Raw genomic sequence first — 26,889 nt, 5'->3', positions numbered from 1 at the left:
AATTTTTATCTAATTAATTGTTATTTGTCTAATTAATTGTGGCTTATAGTTGTTTGGGAGATGTGAAACTTATAAAAACCTTACTCTAAACCTGAATTTAATCAAAATTATATAACAAGTTTTGAACGGTCCACCCACTTTCCGAAACCGATCCACGTATGAAAGATGTTGATACACTTCAAACATTGATAAAGAAGACGGTATTCACAAACAAACAGAAATAGAGTTGATTGTGTACGTGGCATCACTCAAACATATCTAAATGATCATTGATTATATCCCTTTCCCGGCACGCTTAATGAATCTATGGGAAGAAACTTGGGGAAGGTCCATGTGGTGGAGGTACCCGCAAATGTGGTGGAGGTACCCGCAAAGAGGGGTATATGCCCCTCTTTGAAAGCCTTCATTTTTGACTTCGATCATGCACCTTTCCTTACCTTTTTAATCCCCCAGTCATTCCCTTTCATAGCTTTCCTCATTATTAAAAGATATTTGGCACTCAATCTTGCTGTGAGCTCAGGATCCTCAATTACGCCTAATGCGTTTTCTATGGACAATATCCACACTCTGTTCCTGTTTGAGATTTTGTTTTACAGCATTTAAGGATGCATTAGATTTGACATCATATTCAACATGTAGCTCAGGTTTTCGTAACCATCCAAAGTTGCCTTCTCATTTGATTGGGATGAAGTTGGCGGATCATGTTAGGCGGCCGAGTAATTTTAGAAATCATTCTTTTGTTATTTTTGTATAATTTTAAAAATGATTTTTAATCAAAGTTTCATAACGATCCAAGTCTAAAAATAATTTTAAAAGTCATGTTATTATTAGAGTGACCCAAAAATGACAAAAAAAAAAAAAAAAAAAACTTGTATCATTACAATTTACGGCTGCCGTTAGAAAAGCAAGTGGCAAAGTCGCATGCACCGTCGGCGGCGATGAATTACTTAAGACGTACGTGAGATATTTGACATGCTTAATGATCAGCTAGTGAGCTAAAAGGCTGTCAAATGTGGCCCAGATCTACCAATGTTTGACTTGTTTGAATGGATCACCCTTGCCATACATTGTGCTTTGAACTCATGAGCTTCCGTCAGTCGGTGCATCATCGATCCCTCCTCAAAACCATGTATAAATATCCTCACACTATCTCCATCAAATTTCACACCAAATACGAAAACATGGGCATCCCTCTCATCTCCCTCCTCTGCCTTTTCACCCTTCTATTCTCCTCAGCCCACTCCGAGCTCTGCAACCCGACAGACAAGAAAGTCCTGCTCCGAATCAAGGCAGCCCTCAACAACCCTTATCTACTCACCTCATGGAACCCAGCCACCGACTGCTGCAAATGGTACTGCGTCAAATGCGACTCCACCACCCACCGCATCAACTCCCTCACCATCTTCTCCGGCAAAATCTCCGGCCAAATCCCCGCTGAGGTCGGTGACCTCCCTTACCTAAAAACTCTCGAGTTCCACAAGCTCTCCAACCTCACTGGCCCCATCCAGCCCGCCATTGCCAAGCTCAAAAGCCTCAGTTTCCTGAGGCTCAGCTGGACCAACCTCTCCGGCCCAGTCCCTGAATTCCTCAGCAAGCTCAAGAATCTCACCTTCTTCGATCTCTCCTTCAACGACCTCTCCGGCTATATCCCACCCTCACTCTCTCTGCTTCCCAACCTCAACGCGCTTCATTTGGACCGCAACAAACTCACCGGACCAATCCCAGAATCCTTCGGGAAATTTACCAAAGTACCGGACTTGTACCTCTCCCACAACCAACTATCTGGGAAAATCCCAGCCTCGTTCGCCAACATGGACTTCAACGTCATAGATCTGTCGCGCAACAGGCTCGAAGGCGACGCATCCGTGGTTTTCGGCTCCAACAAGACCACGCAGATTGTGGATATGTCGAGGAACTTGCTCCAGTTCGACCTGTCCAAGGTGAAGTTCCCCAAGAGCTTGACGTCGTTGGATCTTAACCACAACAACATCACGGGAAGCATTCCGGTGGAGATGACCAAACTGAATTTGCAGTTCTTGAATGTGAGTTATAATAGGCTGTGTGGTCAGATTCCGGTGGGGGGTAAGCTGCAGAGCTTCGACAACTCTTCCTATTTTCACAACCGCTGCTTGTGCGGCTCGCCGCTCCCAAGCTGCAAGTGATGAAGATAAACTCGTGGGGGCAATTCGATTTGCCCGGAAACAGGAGTTAGTAATAGTATTCCTGCAATGCTCTCAGCGTTTGTGTTTTTGTCCAATAATGCCGTTTTAATTACGAAAAACCCAATAATCAAGGCAGTAATAAACAAGGCTGTTCCTTGTCCATGACGTTTACATAAATGACATTCCGTTTTGTCTTTACAAGGGCAAAACGGCGGTAGAAGAAAATCACAGTTTGGACGACATGTCGTTATTCTATATATAGGACAATCGGGCCACTCGGCCTTTCTCGAAGAGTGAAATCTGCTGCCACGAAAGAATCAATGTACTTTGTAATTGTATACCAACTTGCATCGAGTACTAAGAAATGAATCTGCTTGACTCCGGGACAACTAAAGCTGCCAAGGAGACATCTTTTGGGAACAAATTTACTCTCTCTCTCTCTCTCACGCACATTTTCCAGATTCGAAAGATATATAAGAAAACCAGCAAGCATCAATGCCCATTAAAGGTGATAAGAAGTAATTGATGATTCATGCAAACTGAATATTTCATCCATCAAAGAAAAACCAGAGCAAGTGAGAATTGATGCCCATTAAAGGTGATAGGATCATTAAGATGTGATTGATGATGCTCAAGCAAACTGAATATTTCATCCATCAACACCCCATCCAGCATTTAAAGTAGTAACCATCACAAGTAAGAATTAGGATCCTCTCCAAAATATTCAGTTAATTATATTATAATAGTATTTTTGTCTTTTTAAAAAATGAAAAAACAATAATACCCTTTAAATATAGCTAACTAGATATTCTCTAGTTCATTTGAAATGCAGAGGATCCAGTTCCTCACAAGTAGGCACTTCCCCAAACCAATATTCAATAGAACTTTCATGAGCAATTTCACCATTTTGTATTAATGTGAATTGTCAAATGCATTTTCCCTAAAACAAGTTAAATTTATCAAACGATAGTACACGGGGAAATAGAAGGTAATTCACAAACACCCTCACTCTCTTCCTATCATTTGGAAGGTGTTGACAAGTATCAGCTGTGCTGCAATTTTTCGGGTTTATTGCGGTGAAGAAGGTTATCAAGAGAATAAATGTAGTCTCTTCTTCACATGTGATGCCACTGTCACGATTGAGGCTCTTTCCATTCTAATCTGTTAAGCCCATCAACAATCGCCCTGCGGAACTCGCCGTTGTGGAGAAGAAAGGATGAGACATGTCCACCAGTGACCCATCTCACTTCTGAACCTGGCCAAGCGTTTTGAAGCTGCAGCACTGAGTGCTTTGGGATATACCCATCATCCTGTAGCATGATTGCAATTTAAGAACATGGGTACTATGGCTAATTTTAGCAAAGAAGTACTTCAAAAGTACAATGAGTAATAAATATAGTTAAAATACTAAACGAAATGATATTTCAACAATTCATCAATTTCGTAAAGAGATTTGTGCTTTTTAGGCGACTATTGAGAAATAGCCCATGGCTCTTAATGCAGCCGAGCTTCTCATATTCTTTAAAAGCTGCAGCCATGCCCAGCTGAACCTAACTAGGTGCCCAAACACAACGTGAAGTGGATTGGCAAAGTTAAAAAATAAGCATTTTGATTGTCAACCTCACAGAACAAAGAAAACATATGTAGACACAGATGCATAAGTCTCATTGTTATGAAGCACATCAAGATAAATATACCTGACAAACCAATCTACATTTTACAATGAGAAATAAATGAATAATGCATACACAACTTACCAACGGAACATTAAATTAGATAGACAGATTAATTCGCCACTAAATTTCAGATGGTATAAACTCTATAACAAATGAAGCTAAAAGCTTTTTCTAAGGATTGTACTGAGAGTCAATACATGGGTGGGAAAGAGAGAGAGGAAGGTGAGCTTCAAAAAATTCTTGAATTCTACATAATAACATTCTGCTTTTTCATTAATTCTTCTTTCACCTTGATAGCATAAATAATCAGCATATTATCAAAAGTGGAAACTGACAACTCCTCGTCGACCATAATTAGGGGAAAAGCCAACAAAGATATGTTCATCATAAATAGGGATAGAAAAGACAATGATAGAGTCCTTCCAAATTTCTTAAAATACACATTCATTAGGTGATACTGAGATCTGGTACTTACAGTGGCAGCAACAAATATTACAGCATTGGGATTTTTGGGAATAGGAAAACGTGTGACATCTGTGAGGGACAATACATTTCGCATCCGTTCTCTCGCCTCCTCGAGAGTCATTGCAGCCTTCTCTGCTGCAAGATCCTCTCTCAGTGCCTCCCAGGCAGTGGCATGCTTTAATATTCCCTCACAGAATGCCACAACAGCAGAGTGTGGTGAGAGAAAAGGAAGGGTTGCAACAGGTGTAGGGTGAAGTGATCCAACCATTGCAGCATGTACTCCTCCTGGATTCCAAGAAACCATCAAAGTTTGAGGGCAAAAGAGATACTTATGTTATGGGTGTGAGATTCAACTTGCCCCAGCACTCTCTGATTTTTTCACGATTAACAAACATTTTTATTTAAAGCACCAAATTAAATCCAGGAGTGAAATGACAAATCTAATCAACAGAAGATAGAACCTCAAAGCTATATCAGATCCTGTTAACACATCTAGCAAAGGATTCAGTTTGAGTCTTACCCATACTGAGTCCACAAATACCCATCTTGCCAAACCCTGCCTCAGAGTCTAACCAATGTAAGAGACTGCGGGCCTCTTCAATGGTTGCTCTTCCTAACAAAAGCAAATCACTAACGCACAAAAGTTTTGAACCATACTGCAGCATAGGACGTCTTTGACCATAGAAAGGGCTGTAATTACATATTTTCTTTGAATCAAAAGCTGACAATTTACATCAAGTAATATAAAGAGAAGAACTTCTTTCAGTTTGTGGATTAGCCGACTATGCAGAATTGGATTTTACCTCTCAAGCACCATGGTTGCAATGTTTTCCTTCAACAATGGTCCACCAAGGCGCAATCTTCGCTCAAAGGTATGGTCCCCAGTTCCTGCAAAAAGAAGCTATAAGTGTTAGTCCAGATAGCTAAGTACCAAATGTCAAATGCACCACAAGAATGTTTCATCAATTGTGAATCAGCAATTTGTAATAGAATTTTGAGATTTGGCAGGAAACTGGGAAACAAACAACATTCTTCACTGTCTTAAAGTAATACAAGATATTCAGAAGTTAATCTGGAAAATATCACCAAAAAAATAAGGAAAAACTCGAATGAATGATTGTGAAAGGAATAATAAAAAATAAAAATAAAATTGTAGTTCTGGAAATCACTGAAATGTCACAACGATCTCTCAAATAATATCAAATGTAGTTATCATCTACATAACCATACATAATTAATGTTACTGGATCATTCACAGTAGAGATGAAAGGCATGTGCTCGAATTAAAAACATTTTCATTTCAGTTTAGAATTGTTAGGCAAAGAAAAAAGATTCAACCAGGACATAAAACATTTTCACCAGCTAACTAATAACTACATTCTTCAAACTGCCGAAAGGGCAAACCTCATACTTATTTCCAAGTGAATAATATATTCAACCAGTAACTTACATTTGAGGGACATGAGCAAAATCTGATGCAAGAACATGTCAATCAATGTGCCAAAGAAAATGAAGATTTTAATTATTGTTTCCCTGTTTAGTTTTATTTTTTTATTTTTTTAATGAATAATACCCAGGTTTAGTTATCACTTTATGCTTAAAATTATACTTCATCGAGGAAATTTCCAGTTGGATAACCCCTGCCCCCAAGGGGAAAAAAATAGAGAAAGCAAACCAAACCAAAAGTGAAAGAATGGAATTTTTGAAAGGAGAAAAATTAAACAAAAACTCTAAATTCCGACCGATTGATTGCCAATCCAGCCAATCCAAAAGCCTATCTCATGAAACAAAGGGATGCAAATCATTTACCTAGTTACCTATTGAAGCTGAGTTTTCTACTGCACATAAACCTAAATCAAACACACCTTTTGGATTCTCTTTTGAAATACATAATTAAAGTAGGAGTTTCAATCAGCTTAAAGACAATCCAGTCAATCTAAACCGGCTCCCGATGATAAAGGGTAACAATTTTACCACGTTAATTGCCAAAACTATACTTGGTTGAGGCAAATGATCAAACAGAAAACAATAGCCTGATGAATTCTCTAGAAAAGCAATGTAAAATCAAAGACTGAACTAAACTCCTACCACGAGTTGCGCACAAGCTAAACAATTAACGACATTACAACTATTAAGATCTTTGTGGCAAATAAGCAAAACATAAAACAAACACTTCATTAAACATCTCTACCGATTCTGTAAGGCTAAGCTTAAGCTCGATATCCTAGCATAAGAATGACAATGAAATATATCCAAAATCCCAATTCTCAACTCGCGCAGAATCAAAAGATTTAAACCAAGTTACCTGCAAGATGAACCACGCATGCCATCTTCTGCGGCGGCACAAATTTCGGAGCAAGGAAAGCAACCCTTGCATTGTGGCTCTCAGGAGGCAATGCACTTATTAACTGCTCATCACAAGGAGTCCTAAATACCCCTTCTCTCAAGCAAGCATTCTTGGTCTCCCAAACCGTGCTCCAAATGGGTTTCACCAACGTGGGAGGCCAATTCTGTCCCTCCACTTCTGGGAACAGCTGCTTGATTAGTCTCTCCAGCAATTCAAGCTTTGTCCCGCCCCATCCTCTGGAAAAGAATAGTGGGCTTATCTTTGTTCTGTGCATAAATGCACCATATACATGGTCCAATACATAATGAAGCGTTCCAAGATTTACAGTGACCATTCTGAGAGAACCCCACAAACTCCCACACACCAAAAAATCACAGAAAAATTATAAATTTTCACTTTTTGAGAAACCCAGAAGATATTATTCGCCAATTGCAAGTTTTGGGTTAAATCTCCTTCTAAAGCAAACGACTTTGTAAACAATCAACAACCCAGTATTCAGAGTTCCATGGAAAAATCAGTTCTTGAAAAAAATCTCAGCAATTATTAGATCTAGTCGACCAAGTCTTTGGTCAAAATCGAGAAAACCATATGAAAGGAAACAAAAAGAACAAAAAAAGAAAAAACTATTGAGATCCGATTAATCACAGAAAGAATGAGTTAGTGCTAAGCAGAAACCCAAGAACATCTATCAATCACAAGCCATCAAGCACTAAGAAAAAATAAAATAAATTAGAGAAGAAAGATACTGAAAGAGATAAACCCATAAAAAATACACAGAGAGAGAGAGAGAGAGAGCTCTACCAAATAAAATACAAAGAAAACAATGGGCGGGGTAAAGGATGCTTGCCAGTGACACGGTGGATTGGGGCCCACGTGCCACCTCAGTAGATGATATCCGGTTTTCTATTCGATTGTAGCGGCCAGTAACGTAAGAGGAGATAACCATTCAAATTATTCAAATTATTCAATTATTCAAGTTTTTTTTTTGGCATGTTTACCAACCTGTTCATAATTGATTTGTGATCATTTTTCTTTTGGCCGGACTGATTTGCCCCCCTTGATAGCTTTTCTTTATCAAATTTAGCTACTTATGGTTATTCTTTATTATAATATTTTCTTTCAATTTCAGAGAAAAGCTATCAAAGGGTTGCTTTATAATATGATTGAATGTGATATATTTTGACTTAGGTTTATCAAGATATATCAAATTTTTTTATTATGTTTGCATTAAATTCATGAATTATATTAAAAAAATATCGGCTCGGCACGGCTTTATTTATTATGACGTATAGGAGGTTTATCAAGCAATAGACAAAGCGGTAGTAATTAAGTAAGAAGAAGTGAAACCGACGGTTGGTAATTGAACAACGGGCAAAAGTTATGTTATACAAATAGTAATACGTAAACTCGTTTGTTAATGTTTTTGAGATGGTATTTGTGTTTAGGTTGTTTGTTAATATTGTTGTTTAAAAAACAAGAAACCAAAAAGGAGAATGAAAAAGACATTTAAAAAATGACCAATTACTAAAACAAAACATTTGAAAAAACGAATTCAACAACAAAATGATGAGGTTGGTTTTAGCTCCATTACAAAAATGAATTGTAGGTTTGAAAAGTCGCAAACCTTTTCAATTACTTGCAATGTTGGGAAAAGTCAGAGGGGAGTTGAGAATATACATGCCAGCCATGGAGCATATTTTCTCTACTATTTAGCCAGGTTGCCCATCTTTGGTATAGTGCCTTATTGTTTTAGCCTTTAATAATCAGAAAGAGAAAAAAAATTAGAAACTCTAAAGATGATTTCTCTAATCAGTTAACAAAAAATTGAGATATCTTTCCGAGATTATCATGAAGAATATGAGGCAGGAATTCATCTTTTTCTCCTCCATTCTCCAGGTTGGTATTTTTTCTCAAGTAATGTTAGAAGAAAAATTTTTGTCCTCTTTGCGCTATTAAATTTGAAATAATTATTATTAAAATTTGATCTATTAGTAATTTTAAAAATCATATCACATTTGAAACTGACTAAAAATGTACGCATAGAGTTTCTATACAAGTGTAAACCCAAAGAAATTATTGCAGTATTTTCAGATTTAGCTCATATGAAAATTTGAATCTTGATATTAAAAGATTATTGGGAATTAAGCTATAATACAAAATGGGTGGACTGCTGGTGAACTCCTTAGCGTGGTTAACTTACAATTTAATCAAGTAATTAGTAGAAAAAAAAAATAATAATAATTATCATTTTGTGTAATAAACGTAGAACCTAATTAATGAACAAATAAGGTGGCCTATCCCGCATCACCTTACGTTGTGACAATTCGCAAGTATTTGATAATCTTGTCTGTAATAATATCACTCTGTCATATGAATGGATGCAACTCTCAAAGGCAAGCACAACTATAGTACCTTCATCTATATAGTACAATTAATTTGTCCCATAGGTAGAAACAAAAAACCATACTAGTCTGTAATAATATCACTCTGTCGTTGTACATGCCTTTGGATCATTTGTCCTTAATGAGATAATTGACGGAAGTGACTTAGAGCCTGTAAATTGAATGAAAATATGACGTTTTTCAGAGAGCTAGTAAATTTAGGGGATTATGGGTGCAAGAAACATTTAATTGGGTAGAATATTAACTTTGTCATAGCGGCTGATGATCAAGAGATGAATCACTTTAACTCACTTTTAACCTTGCTGTATTCCGTTAAAAGTGAAACAATATGGTGGACTGAAATTGCAATTTCGCAAAAATAATCTGCGTTTTTGAAAACTCCCAATTCTGGTTCTCTCTCTAACAATCATGTTTTTTCCTATAACATGTACCAACGTTGTTTTTACTTTGTTTTTTTTTTTTCCCCCTCACTTTTTGCAGCACATTGATGTAATTAATCACTCTTTCTTCCCATCACATTTGTAATGATTCTTCTCATTTTATCTTCAATTGGTACCACTACACCTTCTCAAGAATATCCAGCACACATCTATCTTAACATCTAACCATTGATTGGCTAATTAGTTTATATATATCAAATAACTTCTGTTGATAGATGGCCTTAATTAAAGAATACGCTAGATATAGGAAACGCACACTACAAGAAACCTGACTTTTAGGATTGTAATCTAATAGTGACAACATTCAGATTCAGAATGACTTGATCAAGGGTGTGAGAATGTTAATCAAGCATATCTTTGCCAACCATTTCTGAAATAGAGTTGAAAATAACTTGAATTAAATAAGGACGTAAGGTTAAATTCATATTTATATATAGGATATATGCTATTCATTACAGAAGATATACACATACAAAATATCCACTTCCAAGTCAGAAATAAACCAAAGTCAGAATCTAATATTATACAAATTTTTGTAAAGACTGTTGAAGCGTGGTTAAACAGGTTTTCGTGACATTTTGAATCGCAGTATGGCCAGATGGCAGTTACATCTTTACTGAAAGGCTTCCCAACCATGCATTAAGCCAACCACCTCCTCCTTTAAACCTTCCTACCTCAATACCTTCTCCCATTATAGCACTGGTAAGCTTTCTTTCTTTCTTTTGTTTGTTTTTTTATTTTTTTATTTCTTAAATCAAATCAAATTAAAGGAAAGCTAACGTTTGATTAAGAAATTTTTTTAAAAACAAATACACAAACAAAAACAAAAAACAGATAAAAAGAAGAAAGAAAACTTACCTGTGCAATAATGGGAGAAGGTGTTGAGGTAGGAAGGTTTCAAGGAGGACGTTATTGGTTGAATGATGGTTGGGAAGCCTTTAGCAAGAAATGTGCGAGTCATGACTCGAATTCCTCTTGCTGAAAAGCTGCCAAACCATGGATTCAACCAATGACTGCTTCTGCTGCCATCCTGCCATAGTCCGAACCTAGTCGGAGTACTATCTGCGCCTGGTTCTATGGGTTTGGGAGGAGGGATTAGATCAATGGGGGTAAGAATTTGTTCTTTTCATATTATTATACCACCGAAGTTGAGCTACAGAGCGATTTCAAACTGAAATTGGTTTCTTGTGTGACTCTGTCGATAATTCAGATTGAAAAGTAGAAATGAGAATGAAAAAATTACAGAGCTGCAGAAAAAGTAAAAGTGGTCTGTTGATGAGATGTAGCAATGCCCATGCTTCTCCTTTATGTGCGAAAGAGCTATCATCAAATGCAACCCATGGACATGTGACTCTGGGAATACGTACACACAATGTCTGATGCTGGATACACTGCAAAACAAGATCTTTGTCTTTTATCTCAGCAAAATCTTTTACGGCAGGAATAGAAAATATTTAGTTTTAATGTGTGAAAAGAAATAAGAAACGATTAATGTGATATGATAGTGAAATAAAATTTGATTTTTTTTAAAAAAGAAAGAGACAGAAAGAAAAAATATTTTCAATTTCTCTTTGCAGTTCACTAGTTCAGACTTGCATAAGCAGCTTTGTATTTTCCTTATCTTGTTTTTCAGCCCATGCAGCGTTCTCCAGGTCTTCACGCCTCTGCTGCAAGTTCCAATAAATTGGATTTTGTTTCCCTGCAACTTCTTTACCTTAGCTTGTCGGTTCACGTTTTCCTGCCTTTCCGCTTCCCCTACTGGCCTGGCTGACAGCTCTTTCCAAGGCTTTTCAGATTTTTCTTCAGAATCAAACAAAAGATATATATCACCCCTATTACTCAATGGATAAGATGGAAATTTACACACAAGATATATATCACCCCGATTACTCAATGGACAAGAGGGAAATTTACTTTGTACTCGGTTTGCCTCGTAAATCATGCTCCCAATTTCTCAACCTCAGGTGCTGAGATTTTTGTTTTTCAAATCTGAACCATCAGATTCAATTCGGACCGTCAGATTTTTCCTTTGATTAAATATTGAACGTTGGATTCTATAGCCTATCCATCGTAGCCGTTGATTACGGGAATGAGGGATATAGCTGTAACGCACCACGTTGAAGGTAAAATTATATGGTGTGTCACATGGGCCTAGGATCACTTTCGTTGATATAATCGAACGGCGTAAAATAAACAAGATTTTATTAAACGGTCAAGATATCACTTGGTATATAATTTTTTTAAAAAAAACCTTTATGATCTGATGTTGTTTCTTGTATCACGTGATTTTAGTCATTGATTTTCCCTTACACGCGTCCCCTCGCACACTGCCCAAAATCTGAGACCAAGCTTACACGTAATTGTTGCCTTCCCAGTTCCCAACCCCTTTTGATGAGTTTTGTTTCTTTCTTTCTGATGAGTTAAACTGACTGAAAAGGGAAAGTTCAATCAAACACGTAAAGCAGAAGATAGACATCAACCAGCTTGAATCCAAAATAGATTTTGTTTTCCCTTTTAAATAAATGAAAATAATTCATTGTAAACAAGAGAGATTGGTGAGACGTGGACATGTCAATAGAAGTGTCAGCCATATTTGATGTTGTGTTTAAATTTGAATGTCCAGTCTTCTCAGTTCTCACATGCAGCCTTTTATTTTCTGAAGGTTAAAACAATTTCACAGACGAGGTATGCTACAATGCATTCTACGGTTCTACCCACCATTACTCACCATCTCTTCACTTGCATTTGAAATCTCAACAACGGGCCTTGTTTTGATTTTTCTGCAGCTCTGATTTTTTTCTTTCTCAACTTCAGTTTGAAATCTCAACAACAGATTTTTTGCAGCAACTTCATTTTGAAATCTCAGCTTTGGTAGTATAATAATGGAGATGAACAAATTTCTTACCCTCCATTCATCCAATCCCTTCAAAACCCATAGAACCAGGCTCAAAGTTTGGACTATGGCGAGATTTCAAAACATTCCTTTTGCTGAAAAGTTGCCAAACTGTTCGGTAAGCCGAACGCCTCCTCCTTGTGACCTTCCTCCGCGCTACTTTCTCCCATTACATTATACGTAAGTTTTCTTTCTTTTGTTTGTTGTATTTTTAATTTCTTAAGCAAACACTAGCTTTTCTTTCTGTCACTCTCAAATCCAAATCCTACACCAGTATCTGAGCCCCATTCAAATATCTCACTTTCAAATATATCACAGTTTAATATATCTTTGTTAACTAACCTCTTTAGATTGATATGTTACTCAACATTTCATCTTACAAAATTAAAATAAAATTATTCAATTTGAAATCCTTCGATTAATTAGAAGCACGTATATGGTTCTAATTAAGTTGGATTATCTGACTCTCATGTGGACAGTAATCTAATGGCAATCTATGTAAAATAGGGGGTCTTGCAATTAGAATTGAGTATTGTTTTTCAGTAATTCTTACGATGTATTATTTGATCTCTTCCATTCCTCACACATTCATTCACATAGGCATTTGACATATTTCATGCTATTTTATATTTTTAGGATTTGTAGCCACAACCTTCTTTTGTGGAGGCATTGTAGATGTGGTTCTTCAGGAGTTTCAGTTATTTTGCTTCTGTCTGTTCTCTTATCTTATGAGCAACTTTTAGATTTTCTCTTTTGCTAATTAGCTTTCTACAAAGGGAACAAGTACCATTTGAGTTAAACTTGCTGATTATTAAACTTGTATTACAACAGTGTTTGTAAACCATATCACAATTTATGTTGGTTATTAATTTGATGCCTTGAGAAACAAATATTTGTGTAAAGTACTGTTAGGTTCTTTCCTCACAGCATTTCTTGGGTCTTATTTTCTGGTGGTTTCATTGTCATTCTTGTGCTGATCTCTTATCTGGTCAAAACTAGTGGTAGGACTGAGAGCTCAATCAAATCCATAGCATTTAATTTTTGGGTTGTGCAGGATTATATTTCTAGCTTATTAGCATATTGGCGTGCTAAAATGCCATGAGTTAGGTAGTATGGTTATCTGAATAATGTAGGACACAAGCTCTGGTTTCAAATCTGATGTTAACTTATTTTAGGGTTTATGACATGCTACGGCTAGCATTTTGGTGGAAACTTGGGGTTTTTAGGGTTGTGGTTTTGTAGTGAAAAGAATTTGAGGCAAAACAAAGGGGAAAGCTAAGTCTACGCTGATGCTCCTGGCTTGTGAACAGTAATCCGAGAAGGTTAATTAGGAGCTATTTGATGGATAGGTGATTTGGGGTTCTTTGGGATTGGACGCTAATTAAGGAACTAATGTATGAAATTCAGATTCAATATCGTTTGGAATCTGAAACAAAATTGTTGAAAACTGATAAGAAAAAAAAAAAGAAAAAAACCCATTAAAATGCTTATTCATTGGCATCTAATGCCTAACCCTAATGGACTTGGACTCTTTGCATTTTAACTACTAAAGCCCCAAAACCAAATAACTATGAAAACCACAAATAAAACCCAAGACAAAATCTAATGCACTCATATTACCCCTAAATTCTGAAAATTATAAAAACATACAAACTCTTAAAATTGAATAAAACTGGAAGGGGAAACTAGATTTACCTCTTCAAATTATCACTCGTTTGCATAGTCCTCCACATGCAACTACTCCAAAAAGTTGCAACGAACCTTACCAATCTCTGCCAACCCTATCATTTAAATTTTTTCATTAAATTAAACGCTTAAAGCATCACGGGTATACCCCTATTACATTTATTAAAATACAACTATGCTCTTGGATTATAATATGCAATATAAACCAAGGAATGAGTCTCCCTGTCCCTTATTGTTTTTGCTTCTATCTTGCATCATTTCCACTCATTTGAATTTCTATCTCTTTAAACTTTTCTTTTTTGATATTTCAATTACTTATAAATAAATAAAAGTTCTCTAATTGTGTGGTCTTCTTTTGTTCCAACTTTAACTTCATTGCAAATGGTAGCCAAGGCCGGTTTCCACAATTCTAATTCATGGCCTAATGACACCTTATCTTTAACTAAATTCAGCTGAGTACTCATATGCATGTATAGGTGGCAAGAAATTTTGTAAATCTTTCAAAGAAACATCAGTGCATTTTTGTAGCTTTGGTGGTGTCTTGACTCTTACTACAATGGGATTTTAAACTACAATTCTTTGCCTTTGTTTTGAAATTTCTATTAATCAAGCTATTTGGGAACCTTGTTTTTTCAACTTACAAATTAATAGAGGCTTCCTTCAATTTTCTTTCAAAAATCTCAAAACCTTTATGGATGTTTCCTACACAACAGCCGTATCAATAGCTTCTTTAACATCTTCAAAATACACGAGATTCATCCTACCACCCACACACGAGGCATCTAACTTTAAATTCAAATCACTTAATAAAAAAAAAAAAAAAAATCGAATAACACTCATACATTCACTTTTAACTATTCCATGCACAGTTGAAAAATAATTCCTTCTTCTTATCATCTCATTAATTTATATGCCAGACAACAATTATAGCAATAAATCCTCATAACCCATGTCAGTCATCATCATCATTGCAATCGAAAGGATTTTATGCAAAGAAATTCCACGCTGAAGAAAAGTCCGAAAGTGTTTTTAACAAAGTTGTAATTTTTAAAGCATAATAAATATTAGGTTAGACTTACAAAAAAAATATATATATATTAGGTTAGATGTCCATTATATATATATTAAGTGGGGGAGGGGTGGCCGCTTCAATTTTTGTTTGTTTTTTTTAAAAAAAAAAAATTAATTAATTAGTTTTTCTTTTTTTTTTCTCATATTTTGTTTTTTCTTTCATTAAATGGATATTCAAATAGAGAGAGAGAGAACAAAAAAAAAACAAAAAGGAAATTAAAGTACACGAGCACCCTTGATGAGGAAAGAAAAAACAAAAAGTAAAAGTTTCAAATTGTATATAAATGGAAGCCAATGATCCTGTGTGTTTTGATTTTCCTGTATTTCTTAAGCATTTAAATAAGAATAAAACTAAACTTTTTATAGGAGTTGAGTTTTATTTTTATATTTTTTCCTCCACCTTCCGAACCTTGTTATTGGAGAGTATCACGATCAATGCTAAAAACTTGGATTACAGAAATCACGTTACAATAGTCACATAATTTGTCTTGCATTTAAATCCCACTAAACTATTCAAAAATTCATCGGGAAAAAAAAAAAATCACACATTTCATGCTACTCCTTTCTAATTTTTATGCGAATTAGAAAAAGGTCTCATGTGAGTTTTCCGTCCAATTTTTTGACGTCTATTAGTGTCACATTAGCATATTTGCCAAATCACCATTAAAATAATATAAATATATTTAATAATTTTATTAAAAAAGAAAATCTTAATAACAATAATAATAAAATCTATTTTGTTTGGAAGGCAACTCGGTGGGTTGGGTTTTGGGAAGGAGGGATTCAACGTAGGAAGTCATGGCATATTTTCCTTTCGGTATAACAGGATGGTGGTTGATCTATTTCTTATATATTTGCTATATCTCAAGGTCAAAGCCAAATCAAAATCATAGAGTAAGACTGGCTTTGTAATCGGAGGGGACGTTGGTGGCACAAACTCCGGCGGTGTGGGAATTTGTGATGAATTATAATATTCATCACAAAAGTATCAATATTTTTGTGCATACATGATATGATTTCAGGGTACTCATCAAATTAAAGAAAAAAAAAACATATTCCTTTCAGTTGAGAGCATCGGATAATGTCATGATATAAGTGGTTGCATATATACCTAATCTAGACAATAGTGGTCAATTAAGAGAAAGCTGCAACCTAGTATCATAATTCTCTTTGCTGTTTGCACTTTCCACCTTGCTTGGCTTCTCTAAATCTACTTACCCCTGCAAGCATAAGCATAACACCAATTAGCACTTACACAAAAGACTAACAGCAGTGTCATTCTTATCATGTGCACGTCAAAGAATTGAAGCTCCCCCTAGTGCAATATTGTTAAAGAATGGTTAAGGGTACAAATTGATGGCAGCAACACAGGTCCTATCATCATGCTCAAGAACTACATTCAGAGAATCATAGGTTAACTTATAATTTGATAAATGGTGGCATCTTAGTATCTTGCATACTCTTACACACATTTCTACTAAAATTTCCCGTTGCAGAATTTACAAATCAAGCACATTCGGCATCCGATTAAGCTGGTAAGGTGTGCAACACCCCATAATGAGGCAAACTCAACTCCTGCAAGACAAAATCTATCGTCTAGCTACATGCTCTGTTTGACACAGGTTTCTACCTATCACTTCATTAATGTAATTATTGGCTTCATGCACACCTAATGATTTATAGAGATATCAAATGAGGCCATGCGTCTTTCATCCTTTTTGCTATTATATATGTATATCAAATCAACCCTCACACTTAGAAGAAAAACAATGATATGGTACAGATGCTTAGAAAATAGCATCATAATAAATTTCATGAGCAAGTAATCATCAATAATAATAAATCTTCTCTTCTAGGTGATCTCCTGTTCTAAAATTGAGAAATTCAACACTTCAAAAAAAAAAAAAAAAAAAAAAAAAAAAAGAAGCTGTTGATGTGTTTCACTAGGTTACCACTAGAACATGCGCGCAGAAAAAGGTAAGAGAGAAATTTAGCTTGAAACTTACAGTAAACAGCACTCCCTTATGGTAGTTGGATCATCCGTCTTAAATTGATGCGACCAAACAACTGAGACGCCCAATCTCTTCTCCTCGGGTATACGAGTTACATCGACAATCTTGCACTGAATATAATAATTATTCTCTTCATATAGTAGGCATTGTAAAATGCAGAACCTGTGATTCTCTAAATGGACGAATACAGGAACAAAGGGATCTCCATGAGGAAGTACGATACCATTCAGTTCCCCGAGGAGCCACATATCCAAGTCTAAATCATAGCAAAGCAAATCCAAGTCCTCTGTAATCCAGTATAAAAAACTGCCTGCGGCTCGTGCCATTCCTCCCCAACCTATAGGACAATTGCGATGTATCTTGCGCCGTGCGGGCTCAAGCATCTTCCAATATCCATGCCCGACATCATAAACAAAGAAAACAGCAAACTTATTATCATAAGAGCAGCCCGGAGCCAGTGACTCTGGTGTTTGTGAAGCAACAAGAATCCTGTTGGGATTCTCAAGAGCTGCAGAAATTATAAAATATGACATTTGATATGGAGGATCAGGCAAGACTACCCACTTGTTAGTGACGGGGTCAAAAACCTCGGCATAGCAGCCGTTAGATCTCGGATCAGAGCCCAAAACATACAGTTTAGAACCTAAGGCCAATTTGTGAGGTAGGCTTCTGCGAGTGTTCATCGATGGAGCACGGATCCAACGTTCATCCGTCATGGGATCCAGCTTAAATACATCATCATCAGGACCAAAACGGTAAATAGTGGAACCTAGGGCCCCGAAGGTAGAATACCACGAATGCTCTCCTTCCCAAAATGGTTTGATCGTCCGTTCCTCACCGATGAACATACCGTCCGCATCAACCCCAACGGGAATGACATACCACCTCCCAAACAGCACCACTTTATGATGGATTGGCATATAGATAGCGATTTCGTGAGTAAAATTTCTAGCAATTGATGACCCAGATGGTGAAGGATCACCAATTGATGAGGGAGTACTCCGGCATGACCACCAACGGAATAGCCACGAAAGGCCCGGAATCGGAATCGGCATCGGCATATATCACAGTGACAGAATATTTGTGATGAGGCTAGGGAGGGCGGGTAGACATATATGGGCGGCCTGAGACGAAGAGGAGATTTGCGGTTTTAGGGTTTGGGGAATTGCCAAACCCTAAAATCAAATTTGGATGATCCTCCATGCACGTTATTGGTTTGACCTCTTTTGGAAATAATCCTTATTTTCTTTTCGTTTATTTATTCATGGGTGCAAATATTCCTTATTTATTGTTTGTAAGTAAATGCACGTTTCTTTCTTTCTTTCTTTTTTGAATTGAGTCAAATTTCATTAAAGAGCATAAACTTGCTCAGCAAGAATAATATATATATATTTTTTTTTAATCAAAGGTGGTGTAATCTCATTAAATCAACGGGTGAGAGCATGACGCTCCATCAAAACAAGTCTTTTAATACAATCCGGTGTCTCATAAAACCACCGTTTATTCACGAAACTTGTCGTTGCCTCTTTGGATAAAACATGTGCTATACGGTTCCCTGTACGCCGAACAAGCGTCAGCTTCCATTGTTGTAGACCTGCAAGCTCCCGTTTAATATCTGCTACGAGAAGGCCCATTCTGCTCCAGTCCTCTACCGCCGAATGAACTGCAGTAATCACTACAGCAAGAATAATATTGGTTACACATTATGGGAATAGTCCTTATTTATTGTTTGTAATTAAGTCGATCTTGATCCTCTAATCTCAAGCTATTCATCACCTTAGTTTGCAATTGATATCTTCTTTTCCTATAATTACAGTACCTATACAAGGGCTTCTTTTTTTTTCTTTTTTTTTTTCCTTCTTCTTCTTCTTTTGCATGTCCATCAAACAAAGTAAGCAGAAGATCGAGTTCCATATGTCATTGACCTGCACACAAGCTGCTTTTTTTCCTTCTTTATAATTTCATATTTATGCAAGTATATTTACAAAGTATCCAAATAAGCATATTACAACTTGTTCCAGCTCTTTGATTTTCTAGTGAGAAGCATATCACTTTGATTAAAAAAAATAAAAAGCATATTACAAATTGTTTACAAAAGAAGTCAAATTAAAAACGTGCATTTACTGTACTGTTGATCACGATGAGATGCAAATGCTGATGATGGATAAAAATGATTATGAGGGTTAGAAATTGAATGAAAATATAATGTTTTTCAGAGAGCTTGTAAATTTAGGGGATTGCATTTCATTCGGTTATTTGATGTTAAATCTTACAATAAGGTACGGTTCTTGTAATATACCAATATAGGCTATACCTGTCCTACCATGCCTTTTGCTTTCTACAATTTTATTCTGATTTCTCATTTAGATGCTGCATGTTAATTTGGCATTAGGGTCACTCTTTCACAAAAATCAATTAATATTGTTTGCTTCTTAATTTCACTTTTCATGTTTTTTATATTTTATATAAATTTAAATACTATTATTGCTTTCATTGTTTTGTTGTTGTTCTATTACCAATTTTCTTTTTCTTTTTTCTACCAGAGTGGAAGAAAAGATGAGATAATTACCATCGTATTTCAACTGTAGGTAGAGACCAGCTCCACCAATAATAAGTAGAAACATGTTCCCTACAGTGATATTATGCTAGATTTGAATACTATTGCATACAGTTATAGCTCCCAGTAAATGTTGCCTTGAATATAATATTGGCAGATGCAATTGATTGATGATTGTTAAATAGAAGGTCCAGAAAGTTTGATTTGTTCCCGCAATTCAATTAAGCCTTGATGGTGCGTTTAGGATTGCGATTTTGCAAGAATAATTTATCTAATTATGAGTAATTTCAGAAGTTTTTCTTGTGTCCATCTTAAGTCCCTCTAAGAATAATGTAGCTATTAAAATTACTATTTGATCAAAATCAATAATGATCAATCAAAAGCTCACTGGTAATTTTAATAACCGCATTACTCGTCTAATTATACCAACTAATTATTGGGGTTGGCTATATGGATCACTGGTTCTCTTTCTAACCATCATGTTTTTCCCTATAACTTGTACCAACGTTGTTTTTACTTTCTTTTTTTCCCTCACTTTTCTTCCCATCACATTTTCAGCTGCAACCCCCACTTTTGGTTGATGGTATATTGGTATTTAACATGTTGATGTGAAAACACACTCTTCGTCAGAATGCACGATGTGAACAGATCAGCCAGTTGTAAATGCCTGATTTAAGTTTGATTTTAATATTTTTATCACTACAACTAATTGTTAATACGATTTTAAGATTAAAGAAAATGGGACATTTGAATTTTGACCAGAGAATCACAAAATCATGAATTATTGGTTTGATGAAATTTTGATAAGCGTTTTAGTTTCGAAAAGAGTTCTAGAAAATGTAGAAGAATTGATGTAGTAAAGAAGGCAAATTTGCAGAGGTGGATCCAAGATGTTCATTAAGGGTGAGTATTTTTTTTTTTAATGAATAAAATCATAAAATAAATTTAAAATATTAAAAAAATAATTAAATATAAAAAACAGTTTTTTGTCTCATTTTTATGCTTTGCAAGTTGTATGCTGTATTTTTTTTTTCTCTTGCATGCATGTTAGTAATATAAATATTAAAACAATTAATAAGAATGAAATCCTTTGCTTTGGAAAGTTAATAATCAAAACAAAGCTTATTCCTAAAACTTTCATGGCATCAGAGCATATTGGCTAACGCCTTTGCCTTTGTTTTTAGACTTGATTTCTCTTCCCTTGGTGGCAGCACCGCCAAAAGCTCACACTGGCAGTGCTCTGAGAAGGCTCTATAAGAGTTATTCTCACTCTTCCAGACCTTTTATCAAACACCTCACATTCAATTATGTTTCTCCACTATTTTACACCCAACACCTCAAATAGAGGTTCCTCCAAACATCTCTAAAATCACCCTCCTCCTCTCAAAAAAAAAAAAAAAAATTAGAGTTGAGGGTAGGCATATGCATACCCTCAAACTCCCCAGATCCGCCTTTGCAAATTTGGAGGGTATTTATTAAGAGTAATACTATAAATTCCTCTTGTGTTATTTTTGTATCCCTAAAAAAATGACGTACTTCTTAAAATCACCATTAAATTTGTTATTGATTATTATTGGATTTGAATGAAATAATAATTTTAAAAACCACATCATTTTAAAGTGACATAAGAGTGACACCCTCCTACCCTCAAAAACTAATCACATCATTTTTCAAAAAAACAAAATCAAAACATTTTCATTTTGTAAATCTCATCATTTATTTTTTATTACTATTCAAATAAAAAAAATTACTATACATTTATTTTTTTTACTTTTTAATACTACTTTTTACTTTTTTATACCAATTATTACTCACATTTTTTTCACCAAAATATGAACAAAATATATAAACAGTATCTAGGAGTAAAATGGTGTTTACCAAACAACCCTTTGAAATAAATTATACACTATGGGCCGCGGTGCTGCCACCGTGAAGATCGTCAGAATCAACCATTGCAATTTGCAAGGCCACCAAATGATGATTTCTACGTAGTTGTCAATGGTGGGCACCGTATATCATCACACAATACCGGTTTTTTCTTTTAATTAAAAAAATATATATATATTTTGTTTTGTTTTTAGAGTTATTTTGAAATTTTGGGAAGAATTTTGTTTTGAAAAGTTTGTTAGTGATGAGTGTCAAATCTCAAACGATATGTTTTGTCCTGAGAAAAGGGCAATAGGGGCATTATAAAAGGACATGATTTCAAGAATTTTGGATTTTGGTCTTGCAGTATTAAAGAGCAATAGTACATAGCCTGCTGATAGGGTTGTTCGAACTTGAAATTTTGGTACTCCTTCAACCCTAATTTTTCTGAAAATATCTAATATAATTCTCTCTATTTCAAATAAGCTTAATAATATTTAGTTAATTATAGTTGAGAGATGTTTTTGTCTTTTCATTTTTTGAGGCATAAAAATACTCTTCCACTATAACTAACTGAATATTTATTCAATACATTTAAAATTGAGAGGATCCTAATTCCTCTCCTCTACTCTCTCATCTCACCGACGTATGTTATTTTGTCTAAAGGGCTTTGTCTTTCATTTCGTAGCATTCAGAACCTTTCAAGTCAAGTTTAGTCTTTGTAAAAAGTCTTGTTAGGGTTTGAATTTAGTTCAAAAAAATTAAGATAAATTTAATTCTTTAATTGATATTCTAAGAGATTTCACAATATTCTTTGTTTTCTTCTTGTTGATGATGATGCATTTGCAGAGCAATGAGTTCTTGAACTCGGAAAATGACAAATCTTATTATGATATATGTTTGCAATTTTTTATGTGATCGAAGACTTTGAAGTTAATTGTGAGGTAATGTTAGAAGTAAGACTTTTGTTTATTTGTCCCTTTAAATCTGTGATCAAGAGAGGAATAAAAGTCTTACTTCTAACGTTATTCAATTAAATGCTTATGGGGCCTTGTTAACTGGTAACATTTAACGGTGAGGATTGTTGTACAGTATGCGTTTGCGACGTGCAATTAATCTGAGTAAAGTTCTCCTACGTTATCAAAAAAAAAACATTTAACTAGAGTATTGTTATGCTCTTTTTTGACTAGCAGCATCATGTATTTAACATTTGCTATTTTAGCATATAGGTTCCCCTTCTAATGTTTTGGTATTTTATAGTTTCGCTTCCTCTATTGGTTTCAGCAAATGTTTAGCTAAAAAAATCATATTTTGTTATTTTACTTACTCACTTTTTCTAAAGAACTTACATTCAACTTAACATTTTAGTTATTCATCTTTTTCATTCCATTTAAAATCTATTTTCCCTATTCTAAAAGAGGACTAAAAATCTTATTAACTCTATACATTGTTAAGCTACATTGCTTCGCAAATTTGTTAACTAGCCAAATATTTAGTAAAGTGGCTAGCTAGACAGAGAGCCTCTTCTATATATATAATTTTTTTTTTTTAAAAAAAAAAAAGTCATAGGGAGTTTTTTCTAATAACATAATTAAATTATATCGAGCCACCTCCAAACCGGCCAGATGCGGATGGCCGGGCCAAATTATATCTAGCCACCCCCCAAATGGCCAAGGGGGTGGTTACGGCCACCTCCAAAATTTTCAATTTTTAATTTTTTTTTTTAAAAAAACATAATTTTTAAATATTTTTAATTCTTTTTTAAAAAATCAACAAATTAATTATATGACACGTTACACAATTTGATTAGTGCTGACATGGTGTTCCGTTAAGTTTTGGACGAAATTTTAACAGATGTACTATTTTCGTCTTTATGAAAACCATAGGCACCTCATGTGATAAAAATAAAAATCTAAAAGGCAAAAAATAAAGAGTTCAAACCCTAAGAAATTTTTAGTATTTAACCCTTCTTTTAATATGTAGATAGTTGCATAATACAATAGAATGAACAATAAAACATTCAAGAAATGGTCTAGTATCTTACTCAAAGAAGAGAATGTCTTGACTTAAACTTGTTTATTTAAGCTACTTAGCCTCAGATAACATCTAGGAAAAAGTTTACATACTCTCTCAAACTACTATCAAATTGATAATGTTCTCTATAAACTTTCAATTGTGACAATGTCATCTCCAAACTATAAAAAAAAAATGTCAATGTTTCCTAATGACAAAACTACCCTTAATAAAATAAAAATAAAAAATACTAAAACTTCTAAAAAAAATTAAAACTAAAAAAAGAAAATCATTTTTATAAGAAAAAAATTAAAAAATTTCGATTTTTTTTTTGTTATAAAAAATGATTTCTTTTTTTTGTTTTATAACTTTTTTCAAAAAAATTAACAATTTTCGTTTAAAAACGTAATTTTTTTAAAAATCATATATAGGAATATTTTTATCTTATTATAAAATATATATAGACATTTTTATTTTTTTATTAATCTTAAAAAAAATATTGATAATATTTTAATAATTTAAAGAGATATTATTGGATGGTAATTTAAGCTGTACCCTAATTTTTTTAAACATCGATGATATAACAATTTAAAATGTTGTTTCTTGTATCGCGTGATTTTAAGCAATTTGACTTTCCCTTACAGACGTCCCTTCACCCACTGCCCAAAATCTGAGAGCCATGCTTACACGTATATTCAAATTTTTGTCTTGTTCAATCAAACACGATACGATATGAGATATCACCCAGCTTGAATCCAAAAACTGAGAGAATACTACGCCAAGTTACCAAAAAACACTCATCTCCTCCTCATGAACATTGGGATCATGCCATCCAATCCCCGCTACACGTTCCTTCACTCAGCTACGCACTTACCAAAATCTGATCCTTCACCATACGCTCCTCGTGGACCATTGGATCATGAGAATGGCTGCTAAGTCGAACACTAATATATCCGTATATCTCTCGAACAGCCGAGCACTAATATATCTACACGCCCTCCCTCATCACAAATAATCTGTGATACCAAATCCAATCCATCATAAAGTGGTGCTGCTTGGGAGGTGGCATGTGATTCCCATTGGGGTTGATGCGGACGTACGGTATGTTCATCACTGAGGAACGGCCGATCAAACCATTTAGGGAAGGAAATGAACGGTATGTTCATCAGGAGATCACCTAGAAGAGAAGATTTATTATTATTGATGATTACTCTCACGAAGTTTATTATGATGCTATTTTCTTATCATCTGTACCAGATCATTGTTTTTCTTCTAAGTGAGAGGGTTGATTTGATATAGGATATATAGCAAAAAGGATGAAAGACGCATGGCCTTATTTGATATCTATAAATCACATTAATGAAGTGATAGGTATAAACCGGTGTCAAACAGAGCATGTAGCTAGACGATAGATTTTGTCTTGTAGGGGTTGAGTTTGCCTCATTATGGGGTGTTGCACACCTTACCAGCTTAATGAGATGCCGAATGTGCTTGATTTGTAAATTCTGCAACGGGAAATTTTAGTAGAAATGCGAGTAAGAGCATGCAAGATAATAAGATGCTACCATTTATCAAACTATAAGTTAACCTATGATTCTCTGAAAGTAGTTCTTGAGCATGCATGATGATAGGAGCTGCTGTGTTGCTGCCATCAATTTGTACCCTTAACCATGCTTTAACAATGCACTAGGGGGAGCTTCAATTCTTTGACGTGCACATGATAAGAATGACACTGCTGTTAGTCTTTTGTGTAAGTGCTAATTGGTGTTGGAAGGGAAAAAGACAATAAATTTTTTTTTTTAATGCCACATAGACATTTATGGCCGAAATATGGCCTTAATGAGTTGTAGCATTTCTCTTAAATAAAAGGCCGCATGTGAGAACTGAGAAGACTGGACACTCAAATTTAAACACAACATCAAATGTGCTGACACTTCTATTGACATGTCCGCATCTCACCAATTTCTCTTGTTTACAACTAATTATTTTCATTTATTTACGCCACTAATACAAGCTGGTTGTTGTCTATCTTCTGCTTTACGTGTTTGGGTGAATTTTCTCTTTTCAGTCAGTTTAACTCATCAGAAAGAAAAAAAAAAAAAAACAAGAAAACTCATCAAAAGGGATTGGGAACTGGGAAGGCAACAATTACGTGTAAGCTTGGTCTCAGATTTTGGGCAGTGTGCGAGGGGACGTGTGTAAGGGAAAATCACGCGATACAAGAAACAACGTCAGATCATAAAGGTTTAAAAAAAAAAATTATATACCAAGTGATATCTTGACCGTTTAATAAAATCATCAAATGCATTGTTTATTGTACACCGTTGGATTATACCAACGAAAGTGATTCTAGGCCCATGTGACACACCATATAATTTTACCTTGAACGTGGTGCGTTACAGCTATATCCCTCATTCGCATAATCAACGGCTACGATGGATAGGCTATAGAATCCAACGGTCAATATTTAATCAAAGGAAAAATCTGACGATCCGAATTGAATCTGATGGTTCAGATTTCAAAAACAAAAATCTCAGCTCCTGAGGCTGAGGACCCGAGGCATGAGGACGCCATTCCGAGGTCCACACCAAAACGCAGCGTTTTGACAATTAACTATAAATCTAATAATCTATAATTAATTTAATAAATCATAAACTTAAAGCTATAAATAAGTACCGATTTTACAGGAACAGTGAATTTGTGTTTGAGATTGAAATGACTCTTTTGCCCTCGAATCTCGATAGAACATTCTTGCAAGTTGCAACACGCACACACAACCCTCTTTTAGGGCTGGCAATTTCGACACGACCCGACAACCCGACACGAAATTAACGGGTTTGGGTTTATATTAAACTGATTTGGGTCATAAACGGGTCGACCCGTTTGACCCGTTTATAAGTGTCTAGCGGGTTGTGTCACGGGTCAACCCGCAGGTGACCCGTCAGACCCGTTTATTTTTTTATTTATTTTATTTTATTTTTTCAATTTTCAATTTTTATTTTTTATTTTTAACTTTTAGCCTAAAATTAAAAGTGGATCATTCAACTATTCAAGAGTGGACAATAAGTGGCAAAAATGAGAACTCAATTTATATTTGTAAATTTGTAATGATGATGTAGTTTTTTTTTTTTTTCCTTGTTATTTGATAAGATAATTAAGCCTATTAACTTATAATTATTAAGTGATTTGGTGTGGTTAGCTTGCTATGAGTTTAATTTCAAAAGATAATTGCTAAAACTATTATTATTTTATTTTATTTTAAAATAAAAAATCAATTTTTTAGTTAAACGGGTAAACGG

The 26,889-nt window shown here is 34.9% G+C and overlaps 3 protein-coding genes and 1 long non-coding RNA gene across 5 annotated transcripts; 2 read left to right on the top strand and 2 right to left on the bottom strand.

The window, feature by feature from the left end:
- The first annotated feature begins 910 nt into the window (after positions 1-910).
- On the top strand, positions 911-2,324 carry LOC132162514 (polygalacturonase inhibitor-like). Its single transcript, XM_059572746.1, has one exon. The coding sequence runs from the start codon at positions 1,047-1,049 to the stop codon at positions 2,160-2,162; it is 1,116 nt and encodes a 371-aa protein (XP_059428729.1). The 5' UTR covers positions 911-1,046; the 3' UTR covers positions 2,163-2,324.
- A 723-nt stretch (positions 2,325-3,047) lies between these two features.
- On the bottom strand, positions 3,048-7,843 carry LOC132161709 (uncharacterized). Of its 2 annotated transcripts, none has more exons than XM_059571885.1 (5): positions 6,609-7,843; positions 5,107-5,191; positions 4,824-4,993; positions 4,410-4,588; positions 3,048-3,472 (listed from the first exon to the last, which is right to left on the bottom strand). In XM_059571885.1, exons 1-5 carry the CDS (start codon positions 6,982-6,984, stop codon positions 3,296-3,298), a joined length of 987 nt encoding a protein of 328 aa, XP_059427868.1. In that variant the 5' UTR covers positions 6,985-7,843; the 3' UTR covers positions 3,048-3,295. The 2 variants fall into 2 exon arrangements, with proteins under 2 accessions (XP_059427868.1, XP_059427867.1); XM_059571884.1 differs by having other exon boundaries at positions 4,314-4,588; positions 6,609-7,841.
- A 4,217-nt stretch (positions 7,844-12,060) lies between these two features.
- Positions 12,061-14,422, top strand: LOC132162052 (uncharacterized). Its single transcript, XR_009438198.1, has 2 exons — positions 12,061-12,565; positions 13,022-14,422. It is a non-coding gene; the product is annotated as an uncharacterized LOC132162052 (long non-coding RNA).
- Positions 14,423-16,115: 1,693 nt separating this feature from the next.
- Positions 16,116-18,323, bottom strand: LOC132162051 (uncharacterized). Its single transcript, XM_059572299.1, has 2 exons — positions 17,149-18,323; positions 16,116-16,362 (listed from the first exon to the last, which is right to left on the bottom strand). The coding sequence occupies exons 1-2, from the start codon at positions 18,213-18,215 to the stop codon at positions 16,353-16,355; spliced, it is 1,077 nt and encodes a 358-aa protein (XP_059428282.1). The 5' UTR covers positions 18,216-18,323; the 3' UTR covers positions 16,116-16,352.
- Positions 18,324-26,889: the final 8,566 nt, after the last annotated feature.

Source organism: Corylus avellana, chromosome ca9, assembly GCF_901000735.1.
Source record: "Corylus avellana chromosome ca9, CavTom2PMs-1.0".
NCBI classification, from domain to species: Eukaryota; Viridiplantae; Streptophyta; class Magnoliopsida; order Fagales; family Betulaceae; genus Corylus; species Corylus avellana.
The sequence above is the reverse complement of the archived record's forward strand: the minus strand, read 5'-3'. Positions and strand labels throughout refer to the sequence as shown.

What these genes read in the sequence shown, in the direction of transcription:
- LOC132162514 (XM_059572746.1), top strand. Translation starts at nt 1,047, where the DNA reads ATGGATCACCCTTGCCATACATTGTGCTTTGAACTCATGAGCTTCCGT.
- LOC132161709 (XM_059571884.1), bottom strand. Translation starts at nt 6,984, where the DNA reads ATGGTCACTGTAAATCTTGGAACGCTTCATTATGTATTGGACCATGTA. An exon ending in ATGCGTGGTTCATCTTGCAG is followed by an intron (nt 5,192 to 6,608) that starts GTAACTTGGTTT and finishes TTCTTTTTGCAG; the next exon opens with GAACTGGGGACCATACCTTT. An exon ending in TATTTGTGGACTCAGTATGG is followed by an intron (nt 4,589 to 4,823) that starts GTAAGACTCAAA and finishes CTTGGAATCCAG; the next exon opens with GAGGAGTACATGCTGCAATG.
- LOC132162051 (XM_059572299.1), bottom strand. Translation starts at nt 18,215, where the DNA reads ATGCCGATGCCGATTCCGATTCCGGGCCTTTCGTGGCTATTCCGTTGG.